At 44.6% G+C, this 17,494-nt stretch overlaps 1 protein-coding gene across 3 annotated transcripts in view; it reads right to left on the bottom strand.

Annotated features, from left to right (window-relative positions):
• Positions 1 to 17,351, bottom strand: part of SCARB2 (scavenger receptor class B member 2) — a 76,861-nt gene extending 59,510 nt beyond the window's left edge. For 2 of the 3 annotated variants that reach the window (XM_038582402.1, XM_038582403.1), the window contains exon 1: positions 17,045 to 17,351. In XM_038582402.1, the coding sequence (XP_038438330.1) occupies positions 17,045 to 17,161 (117 nt within the window). In that variant the 5' untranslated portion in view covers positions 17,162 to 17,351. Of the gene's footprint in view, positions 1 to 16,658; positions 16,857 to 17,044 lie in introns of those variants that run through there. The other variant, XM_038582404.1, reaches the window with a different exon arrangement.
• Between the last annotated feature and the right edge of the window lie 143 nt (positions 17,352 to 17,494).

Below are 17,494 nucleotides of genomic sequence, written 5' to 3'. Positions count from 1 at the left end.
GGTCACATGCAAAGTCACAGTGCCAGGCCTTGTGATAGCAGCTCCCAAGCTACAAATCCAAGGAGACTTTAAAGTGTATTCAGAGGAAGTGGTTGTTCACTGGCCATTTTAGTCACATTCAGATATGAGAAAGCAATAGCTTCATTAGAATCCTCTAAACATGGGAAATTTAGCACCCATCAGTTTGTGCATCTTATCAGTAAGCCAGCACCCTAAAGAGCTAAGTGCAACCAGTTCCTTCTGTGGGTGGAAAAAAAAAGTCTGTGTCTCACCATGACCCCTTTTCCTAACAACTGAAGCAGTATGATATTCATGGTTTTCTCGCTAAGTATAGAAGAATTATGAAAGCAAATAATCCGTATACTATATATGTGCTAGGCATCATCAGAGATACCCAGCACATAGATATGGTTTCTGCATTCCAGAAGCTTGTCCTCTACTTAGGGGAATATTTACACATACATGCAAATTAATCAACAAATGTGGTACACGGTCAATGACTATGCCAGAAAATGGTCTTGATAGTGTGCAGAGAATGGATTCTATGAACTGAGATAGAGAAAGGCAGTCCTTAGAGTGAGCCAGGGAAGATGAATAAAAATTTAGCAAGCAGAGGGAGTTCACAAGGGCAGGCACGTTAAGGACAGCCTGGGTTGATTCAACTACCCTGTCTTGGCTGACTGGGCCCTTCCTCCCCGCCGGTCCCAGGTCCATCTATCTTGGAACCCTCCACTCAATCAGAAAGATAGTGGATGAGGAGAATGAGACAATAAAACATACAGAGATGGGACAGTAGTGGGTGACTATGTGCGGGTGTTATTAGGAGTAGGGAGATTCACTTAGAGAGATAGGTTAGGGTCATAGGAGCCTAGATTTTATCTGATAAGAAATGGGGAGCCATGCAAGGTTTCTCAGCTGCAGAGCATTATCAAGAGCCAGGCACTATATTGCCCTTTATCTCATATAATCCCCTTAATGGCCTATAAAGTGAAAATCATTTCCCCTGTTCTACACTTCAAGAGACCAAAGCTCAAAGGTTAGGAGAATGCCTAAAGTCTGGAAGGTGGTAGAGTCAGCCTCCCACCCCAGGACTCACTCGAGACCTGAGCTCCTGGCAACGTCGAATTTTATCAGAGCCTGGTGTTCCTGGAAAGTAGTAAATTGTTCAGGAATTCTCCCTTTTGTGTTCCAGGAAATGACTTACTGCAAAGACACGCCCTTCCCCCTATGCTTTAGATAGATCCCCCACATTGTTTATCCCTCTTTTACCTGATCAAGCCAGAGGCTGAACCACACATTTCCTTTGTTTTGTTTTTTGTTTTGTTTTGTTTTGTTTTGTTTTTTGAGAGAGAGAGAGAGAAGCGCAGAGACATAGGCAGAGGGAGAAGCAGGTTCCATGCACCGGGAGCCTGACGTGGGATTCGATCCCGGGTCTCCAGGATCACACCCTGGGCCAAAGGCAGGCGCCAAACCACTGCGCCACCCAGGGATCCCGAAAGATCTTATTTTTTAAAAAAGATTTTATTTATTTATCCATGAGAGACACACAGAGAGGCAGAGACACAGGCAGAGAGAGAAGCAGGCTCCCTGCGGGGAGCTTGATGTGGGACTCGATCCCAGGACCCCAGTCATGCACTGCGCCACCCAGGCGCCTGGATGAAAGATCTTAAATGGGAGACCTAAAATCCTAAAAATCCTAGAAGAGAAAACAGGCAGGAATTCCTCTGACATCAGCCAAAGCAACATTTCTCTTGCTATTTCTCCTCGGGTAAGGGGAACAAAAGCAAAAATAAACTATTGAGACCACACCAAAATAAAAAGCTTCTGCACAGCGAAGGAAGCCATCGATAAAACAAAAAAGACAATAATAGGAGAAGATATTTGCAAGTGACATATCTGACAGGAGGTTAATATCCAAAATATATAAAGAACTTACACAACTTGACACTAAATACATAGAATTTGTATTTGTCAATCATAGGTCATAAAGGTGGGGAAAAATGCTTGTTAGCCAAACTTCGGTTAAGTTTCTCTCCTTCCCACCCTTGTTTACTCTCTGTCTCTCCCTGTAAGAGGCTCCTGTAGATCCCACTGTCAGAGTTCTCCCTAATGCACGTCCCCTGTCCCCTACTGCACTAGTCCTTTCGAATAGTCTCTCCTTAACCAGGGGTTTGTTTTTATTTGAAGCCCCTAACTATTGTGCCATGCGGCCTATTTTGAGTTGACACAAAAGAGGTGTTTTAGAAGGTGGGAAGGAGGGCTTGGCTAGGATTATTGAAAGGATGAAATGAGGTTTTAGCACAGTGCTTATCTCAGGCCACACTCAAAATGCTCAATGAATGGTAACTGTGATCTTGATTATTGCCACCTTCAGGGTAGGGATCAAAGGTTTAGGTTTAAGTTGAAAAAGGAGTCATGGGGATGCCTGGGTGACTCAGTGGGTTAAGTGTCTGCCTTAGGCTCAGGTCATGATCTCCGTGTCCTGGGACTGAGCCCTGCTCCATGGGGAGTCCACTTCTCCCTTCCCCTGCTCTCCCACGTGCGTGCTCTCTCTCTCAGATGGATAAATAAAATCTTAAAAAAAAAAAAAAAAAGAATGGTATCTGTTGAAATATTGACAGTCCAGCAAATGTTAAATAAAGGAGAAAAGAAACCACACAGAAAATCTTTAGTCATGATCCTCTTTTCTAGCTCTCTATACAATCCAGTTTAGGTTGTGAAAACAAGGAATTAATATAAAATCAGAAATAACCAAAATGTCAAACGGAAAAAGAATGATTTAGTAAATTATGATAATTCACAGGCTGGAGCAGAAAGTTACCATTAAAATTATAGAGACTACACAGAAATAAGAAACATGTTCATATCTGTGTTAAGAGGAAAAAGACACTGTAAAATATGTATATATGTGGACAAGACTAGCAAATAAAATGAAAACAGGAAAATATCAGAGGGGTAAAATACAGATATTTTTTAAATTTTGATGTCTTAATTTCTGTCAAAATCTCTTAGCATCTACACTAACCACCTAATTATGCACATCTCCATGGGACAGGATTATGAGGGGGTCTTCCCCTCTCTCTGTTATGTTTTTCTGTATTGCTTGGGTTTGGGGAGGGTTAGAACAGAAATAAATCACTCTTGGAAGCTGGGAAAAAATCCCCTTTTTTTTTTTAAGTGAAAAATCTCAGAAACTCAGATCCTATAAAATGTCATGAAGGCCCTGTGAGAACGGGGAAGGAGCAAGATCCACAGAGAGCCAACTTCATCTAGGCTTTTCCTCTGTCCTTTCAACACGAAGGCGAAGGCGAGGCTGGTGCTACCCCCGTGAGGTCCGCTCACCTGCAGAGGCTCCGGGGAGCCACGTCCCCGACACGTCCCCCACACGCGGCTTCTCGCTCTTTCCTTCCCTACTGCGGGAAGGGCAGGGTGAGCGCATCTGAGGCCTTGCTAACTTTTCCTGGCAAGCGTCACAGTGTGTGAAGAATTTCAGAGAAAGGGCTCACACTGTCATTTCTTTATTAAAGTAAAGAAAGTCGCCTCCGAAAGAGATTCTTTGCTGCTGAAAGAGCCAGCAAGTGGGAATGGACAGATGGGCTAACTGCCTGCGTTTATCTTGTTTGGTTTGCATCCAGCTGTTAGGCAACCAAAAATCCAGAGACAGCAGGGGCCTTTCCAGAAAGGAGGGCAAAATCCTTCCTAGGAGAGAGGGTAAACCTGGCTGTTTTTACAACAGTTTGCTGTGAACTCGTTCCTCCAGATTGCACACCGACTGCAGGCCAGGCTGCCCATTTCAGGACAGAAATAAACACTTAGTACCCTGGAGTCCTTAACCAAACCAACCAAATGCAAAGCCTAACCATGAAAACGACCCTTGACAGCCTGCCAGGATCACACTGATGGCAGATTGCTTTTTTTTTTTTTTTTTAAGATTCTATTTATTTATTCATGAGAGACATGGGAGAGAGAGAGAGGCAGAGACACAGGCAGAGGGAGCAGCAGGCTCCACGCAGGGAGCCCCACGTGGGACTCGATCCCGGGTCTCCAGGATCAGGCCCTGGGCCGAAGGCAGTGCTAAGCTGTTGAGCCACCAGGGCTGCCCCTGATAGCAGATTCTGTTAAAACAGTGGGGTTCTCCTGCCTCCTGCCTCCAACCCCCACACCATCACCCCCCTCTCCCCGGCCACTCTTAGCAGAGCCAAAACCCAAGCAAGTCTCCTACCATCTTTCATTCTATCCAAATCTTGCCCTCAAGAGCATTGGCTTTTCCTGCACCTCTGATGTGTCTCTTTTCCTGCACACCACATTGCTGGGTGTTTGTCAAGGAATCCACTGTAAGTCCCGAGGTGGACCACATGTTGTGTGTGTGCACACACCAAGTGGAGAAGGAGAAAGTAAATGAAAGACCAGAGGGAAGTTCATAAATACAGCTGCCAGTATTTCTAAAACTGGCTTCTTTATTTTCACCTTGGTCCCCTGACATTCACCTCAGGTACCCATTACTGTGGTGGCCAGCTAGCATCTCCTGAGTCTCTAGGAGTCAGGGACTGTGTTAGGGCTTTATGGTATCTCCAAGCCTTACACCGCCCCTGCAAGGTAAGAATTCCCATTTTTCATTTTTTAAAAAAATTTTTTTAAAGATTTTATTTATTCATGATAGACATAGAGGGAGAGGGAGAGAGAGGCAGAGACACAGGCAGAGGGAGAAGCAGGCTCCATGCCGGGAGCCCAACGCAGGACCTGATCCCGAGACTCCAGGATCATGCCCTGGGCCAAAGGCAGGCGCCAAACCGCTGAGCCACCCAGGGATCCCAAGAATTCCCATTTTTCAGATAAGAAAATGGTGGCACTGGCTTTCCCAAGTTCACAGAGCCAAGAAAGTCAAGTCAAATCTGACCAAGTCCAGGTCTGTGGGTTTGCAAAAACCACGCTTGGCCACTCTGGTGGCTGCCACACCACTGCACCCCTCAGGGGAGAGCTGTCAGATTTAGCAAATAAAAACAGAGGACACAAGAGTACACCCCAAATATTGCATGGACTAAGTCACAAAGTACTTTAACTCTTAGGTGAGGCATGCTGCAGGATTCAGGATGAAAACATTGTGATGTCTGCAACTTATATTCAAATAATTTAAGGAAAAGTATATCAGAGAGAGATGTAGTAAATATGGCAGGATGTTAACCACCGATAAACTGAAATGAGTTAAAATACTGCAAGAGACATACTCACCAAAATATTATTCTGGGCTTATCTGAAATTCAAATTTGACTAGGCATCCCATATTTTATCTGTCAACCCTACCCCAGGGAGACTGAAACTATGGAGAGGCCCTCTCGTAGACTCTGAGAGCTTCTTGGGGAGTCAGGCATTACCTCTGGAGGAAAGGAAACCAGGGCACCTGTGTAAAGTCATGGTAAACCCCCAGGCTGGAGCAGACTCATGAGATGATGCAGGAGAACTGAGCTCCATTGTGTCCAGGTAGCTGCTCTGCCCCCTTATGCTAATGAGTCCAAAAAAAACAAGCACCTCTGCCTCCTGCCATAGGATGATCCAGAAGAGGGCTTCACTTTGACCTTAAACTTCTAATTTCTACCCCCAGATTCTCAGGGCATTCAACTGTGTACACTCCCAGGGGCTTGCTCTGCAAAGGATGGACTCAAAAACAAACAAGTGGGCAGCCCCGGTGGCGCAGTGGTTTAGCGCCGCCTGCAGCTGGGGGTGTGATCCTGGGGACCTGGGATCGAGTCCCACATGGGGCTCCCTGCATGGAACCTGCTTCTCCCTCTGCCTGTGTCTCTGCCTCTCTCTCTCTCTCTCTGAATAAATAAAGAAAATCTAAAAAAACAAACAAAAAAAAACAAGTAATAATGCTAACATCAAGCCAGGAGAATGTCTGGTACAGGAAGTCATTATTTCTGCCCAATACAACAAACCAGTTCCTTTGGTCACAAGGAGCCCTTTACACAATTTAGACATGAAGCTGTGGCTTGGGAACAATGGTCTTCCTGAGGATTGTGCCCTAGTAGTGACAATTACCACACAAGCCCTGTGATCAACTGAGTTTTCTAGTTATGTGAAATTAAACATCAACATAAGGTCCTAAATCAGTTTTGCTACGTGACCTTGGATATTGCTTATAAATTTTAGCCAAGTAGAACATGATGAATTTTTCCAGACATAATATTGTAATACTACTACAAAAAGAAATATTGGAAAGATTATTGGGTTCTGTGGTGAATCCGCAGTGTCAACAACCAGATTAATCATTTAAACTGAAAAACTTATTTTCAGCTAATTAGCCAATATGTATATATTGAGGGATTTCTATGTGCCCAATAGACATAGGCCCTATTCTCACAAAGAAATTTAGCTAAGGACAAAAAACTAGCACACATGAAGCAGTTAGTGAATAATTATGTGTAAGGCCCAGTAATTCAGCCCAAAGAAAGGCTTATGCCTGATAATTATTTGGATCATTTCAGTTGTATGGATCCATCCTAAAATTCCCATCTGGACATTCTGTGGAAGGCTGTGGAAAGTCAATGTGACCAAAAACGGACTTAAGATTTTTTTCTCCCCTAATCAATCCTAAATCCTATCCTCCTCTTCTCCATTTTTACTCCTGATCCCATAGGTGGCCTGGGTGGCAGCAATACTGTAGATAGTCTCTTCTCCAGGCTCCTTTCAAATCCATTCTCCACCCCAGCTTCCAGAGAGTTCTATCAAAAGTGCCTATGGGAGCAGACACTCTCCTCACTGCTCATAGGATAAAGCCCTAGGTCCATGCCTACTGCCCCAATCTGACGCAGCCCATCATCACCTGCCATCATCTGTCATTCCCTCGTAGGCACTTTTTGCACCAGCAACACTCAACCACCCACTGTTCCCCAAGTATAAACTGGATTAGCTGCTTCATGCGGGAGCTGACATGACATGATACAGCCACAAGACACAACACATCCAAGTCAGCCTGATAGAGCTCTTTTGGGAAGGCAGCACTAGGAGGGTTGTTGAACCAGCTGTCCTAGTATAAGCCACTTCCAAATGATAAGAATAAGCACTGGAGGGACATGCATTAGGCTTGGATGGGAATAGGTAATAATACTTTTAAGGCAACTTTCAGGACTCAAGAGCACTACTCGTTATTCTTTTGGCTCAACAGAGTGCTACTTAATAATTAAATACATGTTAGCATCTACATTGCCATCTACACAGTCTAAATCCACCCAGAGATAATGCAGACTGACACTAACAACCTGGCCTAATAGTGTGTAAATGATTCTTACTGGACCCCAGGTTAATAAAACTCACCAAATATCAAAATGCCAAAAAAAAAAAAAAAAATCAAAATGCCAGTGGGTTTGCTTTTTTTTTTTTTTTAATCTCCCCCTGAGGGATGCCTTGGTGGCTCAGTAGGTTAAGCATCTGCCTTCGGCTCAGATCATGATCTCAGGGTTCTCGAATGGAGCCCTGCCTCAGGTCCTTCTGCTCCCCCTACTCATGCTCTCTCTCTCTGTCAATCTGTCATAAATGAAAGAAAGGAAAGAAAGGAAAGAAAAGAAAGGAAAGGAAAGGAAAGGAAAGGAAAGGAAAGGAAAGGAAAGGAAAGGAAGGAAGGAAGGAAGGAAGGAAGGAAGGAAGGAAGAAAGAAAAGAAAAGAAAAGAAAAGAAAAGAAAAGAAAAGAAAAGAAAAGAAAAGAAAAGAAAAGAAAGATTTCTCCCTGAAATGAAGCGACTCCTATCCAGACTCTCATAGTGATGTGAGTCATTTGTGCCACTTGCCTTTTTAAATTCTCTGTTGAAGTAAAAGACATGAGCTGCCATTGACATTCTACCCTAATTCTCTGACCTTATTTTAACTCAGGAACATATACATTGGCATTTTTTTTATGTCACTGTTAATGAGCTCTTTTGCTCTAATTGCAATTGTAGTCATTTCAGCTAATGAGACCTGACAGTTGATGTTCAAACATTAGTTCATGTGGAAGCTGCTGCTCTGTCTATAAATGACAGACAGGACAACAGGGTGGAATAGCTATCCTAAAAAGCTCCTCTACAAGACACCCGCTAGACTACTCTTTAAACATTTCCACATAATAATAAATGTGAAACCAAGGTTGAGAACTGACATCCCAAAGAGAGAGAAAGCAGCCACCAGATGGAAATTGAATCAAAAGGACCTGGTGACAATCGGAGAAATAGATGTGTACAGAGAGTGGCTGAAGGAGTGGATGAGACAGAGGATTATTAAGATGTGAATGAATAAGAAGTGTGCCCATGAAAACAACGCCCTGGTTCTGTGTGTAACTTGTGGAACCGCTCTTATTATTTTACATCCTGCTTGGTTGTGATTATATCGCCCAGAGTTTATATAAATGAGGCTTTCATCACCTATTTCTATCTTAGTCTCCTCTTCCTTCCATTACTGTTGATTATCAGAAATACAGCATTAAAAGCAGCTACCCTTAAAGTAGGACTTGCAAGAGCAATTATGCTATTATAACAATGGCATTCTGCCTCTCTTTCTCTAGAAAGAGTGTAAAACTCAGATGCTGAAGGGACCAGGTGGGTGGGGTGAGTGAAGTGGATGCGAGTTTGTACGTTTGTTTGCTGTAAAAACCTGGCGAGGGGCACCTGGGTGATCTGGTGAGTGTCTGCCTTTGGCTAAGGGGTGATCCTAGGGTCCCAGATCGGGCTCCCTGCATGGAGCCTTCTTTTCCCTCTGCCTGTGTCTCTGCCTCTCTCTCTGTCTCTCATGATAAATAAATAAAATCTTTAAGAAAAATAAAAATAAAAACCCTAGCAATAATATTTCAGTTCTCCATAAAAATATGCCCTCTTTCATTTTTTGTTAAACACGTGACCCTTCTCAGGCTCTTTCATTTTCCTTCTTTTGGTAAAGAGTTCAGATACAAACAAGTATTTCTCTACTCTAAGAAAGACAACAGAGCAGGCATGGTGGCAAAGGGCATCTTTCCTGGGCCTCTGAGAGTTAGGGAGCCAGCAGGTAGGTGAGGGACCATAGGAACAGGGAGGGCACCCCCACCCCAAAGGCAGCCTCATTCTGCTCAGCCCGCTGCCACATAGGACTGTGGTGAGGATACCACACAGAGCATCTGTGTGTTTCAAGAGAAGCTGGAAACCTAGATTATTGGGTGCAGTTTCTAGATTTTAAAGGTACAGTAAGGCAATGACCACTGGCCTACAGAGCATATTAAAAAGAGCATCAACAACAACAGAAACAATAATATGTAAGCAAGGTCATCTCAGAGGATGTAAGTTTTCATCTACTCATCTTTCCATTCATCCAAGCAATACTTAATGAACATCTGTTATGTATGACACTGCACTTGCTGGCATGGGAAGATGATACAAAGCTAAATATAGCAGAGCTGCCACCTTCAAAGAGAGCTTTCAAGCCAGCTTCAAGTACCAAATTCTGTCATAGGGATTGAAAATCCCTGACAGGGCTAAGGCTAGAGGGTACTTTTCAAATAATTAAATTATGGAGATGCTGATGGTCTAGTCTAGTTTGATTAGCACAGAGAGAAGACAGGAGATACAGTGAACTTGAATCACTGATAACCTAAACTACTACCTTTAACCATACACTTGGGGATCCCTGGGTGGCGCAGCGGTTTAGCGCCTGCTTTTGGCCCAGGGCGCGATCCTGGAGACCCGGGATCGAATCCCACATCGGGCTCCCTGCATGGAGCCTGCTTCTCCCTCTGCCTGTGTCTCTGCCTCTCTCTCTCTCTCTCTATCAAAAATAAATTTAAAAAAATTTAAAAAAAAATAACCATACACTTGGTGGAAACTAAAGGAAGGTATATACAACACACTAAACAACATCCTGGTGACTTGAAAACCTTAATAACATATTTTCCAAATTGCTCTTACAGAAATATAACAGGGATACTATGTTACTTTCTTATGTTATTCTAAAAATCATCATAATTAGTTAGAAGAACACTTGATCAGCAGCTCTCAAAATGTGGTCTGAGGACCTCTGGGGGTCCCCAACGTCCTCTCAGGGGGTCCACAAGGTTAAAACTATTTTTATAATAATATTAAGAGAATATTTGCCTTTTTCATACTCATTCTCATGAGTATGCAGAGTGCAGTTTTCTAGAGGCTGCGGGACATGTGCTCTGACAGCTAACACGTGCATGTCTACTCTTGTGCTTTCAAAATTTATCAGTTTTATTTTATTTTTTTTAATTATTCTTTTTTTTAAGATTTTTTTTTATTTTATTTATTCATAGAGACACAGAGAGAGAGAGGCAGAGGCAGAGACACAGGCAGAGGGAGAAGCAGGCCCCATGCAGGGAGCCTGACGTGGGACTCGATCCTAGGTCTCCAGGATCACGCCCTGGGCTGCAGGCTGTGCTAAACCCCTGCGCCACAGGGGCTGCCCAATTTATCAGTTTTAGTTTCTAATATTATAAATATTGATAGCTATAACTCACAGAAACACAAGTTCTTTGGGGTCTTCAATTTAAGGGTGTAAAGGGGCCTGAGCCCCCAAATTTTGAATTAAATCATAAATTCTGCAAGATCGGGATTGTGTCTACTTTACTCTTGTATCCACAGCTCCTAGCACATTGCCCCACAAATGGTATACCCTCAATAAATATTTGCTAAATAGGGCAGCCCTGGTGGCACAGCGGTTTAGCGCCGCCTGCAGCCCGGGGTGTGATCCTGGAGACCCAGGATCGAGTCCTACATCGGGCTCCCTGCATGGAGCCTGGTTCTCCCTCTGCCTGTGTCTCTGCCTCCCTCTTTGCTCTCTCTGAATGAATAAATAAATAAATCTTAAAAAAAAAGATAAATAAATATTTGCTAAATAAATGAATGACTGCCAAAGCATAGGCATAAAAGTACTTTTAGATATAGACAGCAAACACCAAAAGTAGCCTTATTTTCCTCAGTTGCTTTGGACTAGTTACCAGCTTTGATGAAAAATGGTCCCTGTATTTGTGCTGTGCTTAAATGCTACACATATTGATGATACAGGCCCTAAATGCCTAGTGACTTGGCCAACATCCTATGCTTTCACTAATGATCTTACAATCCCACCTGCTGATTCTTCCCCAGGAAACAAGCAAATGGCTGGCAGAACAGATGGCCCTTCTGCTATGGCCTGACAGAAAGAAATCTCGCACTTTATTAAGAAAGTGAAAATGGTTCTCACAAGCAACACCCTTCCCCTCCCCCTGCTCAAATCCTTCCTTTAATGTGAACTTGAAAAATAATAGTAATCATTCGTAGTAACATCCTCAACTAGAATTATCATCTTTTATATGTCAACTATATCAGATGAAATTAAAAATAAATAAAGAGTGGGAATAGAAGCACCCATTTTTGTACATTGTATGTTACTATATGTGCATAAATAAAAATGTGGAATAATTAGCAATATGTTAACAGTAGTTATCTTTGTTTTATTAACTTTTCTTGTATCGGACTTTTTATAATAGCATGTATTCATTATCAGAAAAATAAATAAAAATAAAGAATAAAATACGAAGCTTAAAAAATAAATGCTATCTCAAAGAATAAAGATGTGGGCTGCCATAATCACTATCCAAACCAGCCACAGGCTTCATGGTTAGCTTTTTAACTTGGGTGCCAACCCTAAGGAGTCTGATAGCAGGGCTGGTAGCATCTGCATTCTTTAAACTCTAGAAGTGATTCTGATGTACTTCCTAAAGTCTAGGGACTACACTGAGAACTACTGGCTTACTCCATTGTTTGAACTAGTAATAATGAATACACTCAGGGTCACCATGAATTTGTAAGATATTGAAAGAAACATAATACGATTTTGATATCACAAGATCACATTTCTTTTTTTTTTTTTTAAGATTTTATTCATGAGAGACACAGAGAGAGAGGAAGAGACACAGGCAGAGGGAGAAGCAGGCTCCCTGCAGAGTCCAATGCAGGAGTGGATCCCAGGACCCCAGGATCACACCCGGAGGGAGCCCAAGGCAGATTCTCAACTGCTGAGCCACCCAGGTGTCCCACAAGATCACATTTCTAAATGCCAGGGAGGAGTTGGATAATTTTGCTTAGGAGTTCAAGAATTTTGCGAGGATACTGCCTCTGTTTAAGGTTCTATGATTTCTGCTTCTACTGAGCCAATCACATTACTCTGTTACAGATTTGGAAAAGAGAAGCCACGAGATAAAGCATTTCTATGGGAGGCTCAGCAGCTGAAACGTCACATAGCATTGGGACTGAGGAAGCCTCTGAGAAGTAAACAGTCCAGGACCAATGAGTCAACAGAGGAAACTATCTGGTAGGGGAAAACAGAGGAAGCTAGTGAGAGATACAAAGTGTGCCTAGGTTCTGCTGACTTTGCAGTTTCTACTGTACTCTCAGGAGGCCTTAGGTTCTCACCCTCAGACTTCCATGAGCTTCCTCTTTCAGCTTTACAGAAAAAAAAAAAAAAAAAAAAGTCTCATCATTCTGGAGCCAGCTTGGGTGGGTTTAGCTCCTTGCTCCTCTTTATTACTAAGAAGTGGAGGACAATGTGGTAGAGGATAGAATTGATGATTCAAGCCGGGGGTCTTTTAAAAGAAAAGAGAGTGCTACTAATTATGCCAGGACAACAGGTGTAAATAAAGCAGGACTGTTGCTGGCGACAGGGTACATAGTTAGTCATCCTTGGGATGGGAAAAGTGAGGAGACCCCACCGTGTGCCTCACCCTACCCCTACCTCTCCAAGTCAGTTATCTGCATTTCCAGTGGTACATTAATACAAAGGCAATCTGATACTCACCATCATCTTTTTTTTTTTAAAGATTTTATTTATTTATTCATGAGAGACACACAGAGACATAGGCAGAGAGAGAAGCAGGCTCCATGCAGGGATTCCGATGCGGGACTCAATTCCGGGACCTCAGGATCATGACCTCTGCCTAAGGCAGACGCTTAAGCGACTGAGCCACCAGGCATCCCCTACCATTAATGTTACTTGGTTAAATTAGCAGTGATTATATTTTATTTCTTGAGGCATCCGCAAAATAGCTCCAAAGTTATGTGGCTCCTAAAGAGGCTATAGCTGTTTTTGCTTGCCCAGAGTCTTAGGTCCCGGCCAATGAGAAGTATATTTGTCCTGTTCATCTCATCCCTGACACCTAATGCTATCATCCTCCCTTGGCCTGTGAACAGGAAGCAAAACATGTGAACTGTCTCTTTCCTTCTCACTGGTTCCCTTGCCGGCCCTTTTCTTTTTAGCCAACTCTGACTCTGGCTGGCTCTGCATTCCCATTTCTGGGAGATGTTCAAACTCCCACTAAGTCTAAGGGCAAATTTAATATGCTGAGCTGCAAAGAGCTGCAAAGCTCTTAAACAAAAGCTTACATTCCTGTGTCACAAAATCTCAAAGTTTGGATCAAGAAGGAAACTTATCTATCTCCAGCCTACAGAGGACAAAATAATAGCTACAAACAATAACAACTATTAACATTTGGGCCTTATGCAAGGTGTTGTGCTAGGTGCTTTACATCAATCCTTTCATTTCATTCTTGCAACGATCCCAAGGCAGGTATTCTTATTACTCCCATTTTCAAAATGAGAAACCTGAAGTTTTGGGCAGTTCAATATTTGCTACTTGGCTCACTCAACTTAATCCAAATATTGTTAGTGACAGAAAAAAAGAATCTTAACCAAGGTCTGCTGATTCTTAGAATGCTGCTCTTTTAGCTAGAATGATCCAAAGTGAGGCAACAGACATTTACTGTGTACCTGCCATGGGCCAGGCACTGTGCTAGAGGCCAGGACATTTAGTGGAGTTACCAAGTGAGCCAGGGCATCAAAATCTGCCCTTCCAGGCTGGGGGGGGTGGGAGGGAGAGTAGGGAGTGGGCAGAGATTGAACGGTTTCTGCAAAGCTCCATCTTCAGAGGAGTCAGAATGCTTTAGGGGCACCTGGGTGACTCAGTCAACTGAGCCTCTGACTCTTGATTTTTGGCTCGGGTCATGATGTCAGGGTCATGAGATCGAGCCCTCTATTGGGCTCTGTGCTCAGCAGGGACTCTGCTTGTCTCTCTCTCCCTCTGCTCCTCCCTGGCCCCTTGCTCACGCTCTCTCTCTCTCTCGCTCTCTCAAATAAATAAATAAAATCTTAAACAAAACAAACGAAAAACAAAAAAATTAAAATGAATGCTTGACAGAGAAAGCCTGGTTAATGCTTAGAATATCCCCCAAGAAGTGGGTGTGAGCAGACAAAGGGGGACACATTACTATACCTGTTTTACAATTGAAAATTGAAGCAAAAACAATTGCAGGACTTGTCCAATACAAGGCAGTAACCAGTGAGGCCAAGAATGAAACCAAACTGTCTTCGTTCCTTCTATTCCATTCACTGGCCAAAATTTCAATCTCCCTTTAATCTTAAAATCCTCCCTGCAAATTATTCTAATAGAAATTATGTTCCCACAGTTCTCACAATTAGCCAAACCCACTCATTTGAATTTCATGCCTTTCCTCTCTTCTCTTTGATATAGACAAGCCAGGGCATGGAGAATCTTCCAATGAAAACAAAACAAAAAAACCCTAAGAACTGAGAGTATCAGAGTGGATTTCATTACAAGTATACTAAGGTCAAGTGATGACGGGATTGTTCTGTAACAATACCTTGGACATGATGGCGGCTGCCATGACTGATCGCCCATCCCCTGCCTGATACTGTGCTGGGTGCTTTACACAGATGACCTCACTCAATCTCCCAACGACACACACAGAGGCAGGTCCAGGATTCATGGGGAGCTTATACAATGTGAGGAGACCCTTCCTAAGAGAAAGCAAGTTTTCGATGCAGAATTAGATCCAGGCTGTTAGAAGGGCCCGTGTGAGGGCCTGAGCCTAAGCTTGGTGTGCTTCACAGTTAATGCACCACTGTCCCCAAGTGGCTAACATCCTCACTTTCCCAAGTAATGACATCAAGGCTCAGAGAAGTTAAATAACTTACCCAGAATCAAAAAGCTTGCAGATGGTAAGGCCAGGATTGAATACAGCGTGTCTGACTTCAAATCTCAAGTATTTGTCTGTGCTCATGTGGCTTCTAACAAAAATAAAACTCCTTTACAAAGCCTAACTACATCCTAAGAAAATTACCTGTTTTCCCTAATAATTCTTATAAGCTTTCTATTCTCTGGACTTGTTATTATCCCCATTTCCCGACAGGGAAACCCAGAATCAAGGAAGGCTCAGTTCAGCACCTGGCCCAAGGTGACCCAGCTAGTACATGGTAGAGCCAGGACTCATGTCTAGGGGTCCTTACTCTGTCCCACCATCCCATGCTACCACACCACAGGTGACCCAGGAGAAGAGAATGGTATTGATGGTAATGCGTGACCCCCGGCGGACTTTCAATATTCCTGTCCGCCAAAACTAGCCCTATCATTTAATTTCATATGCTGCTTTGTTCAGTGTTCCTTCATGGGGCTGGGCAATTCTGAAAGTCTACTTCCTCTGTTCTACAATTTATTAGTCTGATCAGAGTCCATTCCTCACAAATAAAACCACATAAAAAGGCCAATCACAAAATATCAATGCAAACTCAAGGCCCAGGCAGGCTGCCTCATGGCCACCTTCCTACCTGCCCACGAAATGGAGACCCACAGAGCATCTAAGGGCTGGTAATATCTGAGACACCTGGGAGACCACTCATCTCATGGGGCTTTCCTGAAACAGCCTCTTAAAGCCACACAAGAAGACTCACATACTGACTATAAGTGGATTACTTAACTCTGGTCATCCAAGCAAGAGTCCATATCCTTAAACAATCTTGCCATGGATTTGCAGATGGCCAGGAGTGGGGCAGATTATATTTGGTTTTTCCTTTGCACATGGCTGCTCAGGAAAAACAGTGGTCTTTGGGAAGCTCAGACGGTGAGCTTCATCTTCCCATAATAATGTGAACTTTAAAATTAATTAGCTTACTGTGACTTTTTAATTTATCTTTAACTTCCAGATTTCAGGTAATTGATGGCTTTTGGGAACCTCTATTAAAGGAATATGTCTGTTGCCACCTGAAGGAGACAACTCGACTAATAGGGAGTTCAGTGATCAAACTGGCTTTTTCATCCAGGCAACAGCAAATACAAACCACTGGGAGAGATTAAGCACCAGGCTATGGGTGCTAACAAGAAAGGCTGCAACAATGGTTTCTTTTTTTTAAAGAAAAAGTGATCCCAGTATCTCTCTTTTGTTCCTCTTTCCACACAGATTGGTGGATGTGGGTGAAAGGAAAGAGCATTGGTAAAGTCAAGTGACTCAGAAGTCTCCTAAAATGACCAGCTCTAAAAAATATATAAATACATTTTTAAAAGACCAGCTCTCCAGCCCACTCATGTAGTGTAACAGGCAGGTTCCGATTCTTTCCAGAATCTAAATGCATCCTTGTCTGAGGCTTACGGTTGTTTCCAGAAGAGCACGCATCCAGGGTGAGACAAAGCAATACACACTGCTGGTATGAGACAGCACATGTTCCGTCAGAGGGACACCAGCACAGAGTGGATGGGCTGAAATGTCACCCGGCCCAGAGGCCCGGCCTGGCTAGTCCGGGAGGCAGGAACACAACAGACCGCGCCCTTCCCGCATCCCCTGCCCGCACCACTTCCAGGGCCACGCAGGCAGCCGACAAACCTGCCTCGTTGCGGCGTTTTCCATTTAGTCTTGTTTTTTCATTACGTGGAAGGGAGATCTGTTTGGGCCCAACAGAGACTGAGGCATAGGAGGGCGTGGAAGGGGAGGCGATGGCAGAACGCAGAAGGGCGCCTCTCCCCCCGCCGTGGGCCCGCGCGCGTCAGCCCCGAGCCGACCAGCCGCAACGGGAGCTCCGGCCGGACGGTCGCGGGCTGCGGGGGGCCCTGCACGGGGTTCGGCAGTCGGGGCGGGGGTGGGGCGGGGCTGGGGCGGGGACGGGCCGTGTCCGCCAGCACCGGGGCGCAGGCCTGAGCGCGCAAACACACTCACACTCACCCACACTCACGCGCGCACACGCACACGCACACGCAGCCCGGCCGCCTCACCTTCTCGATGGTCTGGTCCACGGCCTTCTGGAAGACCCGGGCCACCAGCAGCGCGATGCTGGTCACCAGCAGGAGCAGGGACAGGGTCCCGACCGTGTAGAAGCAGCACCTGCCCATCCCGCGCGCTCCCGGCCGGGCCCCGCCGGCCCGCGACCGCCCTGGGAGGAGGGAGGGAGGGACGGAGGGACGGACGGAGGGACGGACGGAGGGAGGGACAGGCCTCCGCCGCCACGGCCCGCACCGCCCGCTCCGGTTCCGGTTTCCCCGCTCGGCAGGCGGGCCCCGCCGCGCTCAGCCCGCCCGAGACTCGCCGCAGCCCCGGGAGGCGGTTGTCGTACTATCACAGCGCTTTCCTCTCCTCTCCGCTCCTCTCCCTCTCCTCTCCTCTCCTCTCCTCTCCTCTCTCTCTCCTCTCCTCTCCTCTCCTCTCCTTTCTTTCTTTTCTTTCTT

This window comes from Canis lupus, chromosome 32 (assembly GCF_011100685.1).
Source record: "Canis lupus familiaris isolate Mischka breed German Shepherd chromosome 32, alternate assembly UU_Cfam_GSD_1.0, whole genome shotgun sequence".
NCBI classification, from domain to species: Eukaryota; Metazoa; Chordata; class Mammalia; order Carnivora; family Canidae; genus Canis; species Canis lupus.
The sequence above is the reverse complement of the archived record's forward strand: the minus strand, read 5'-3'. Positions and strand labels throughout refer to the sequence as shown.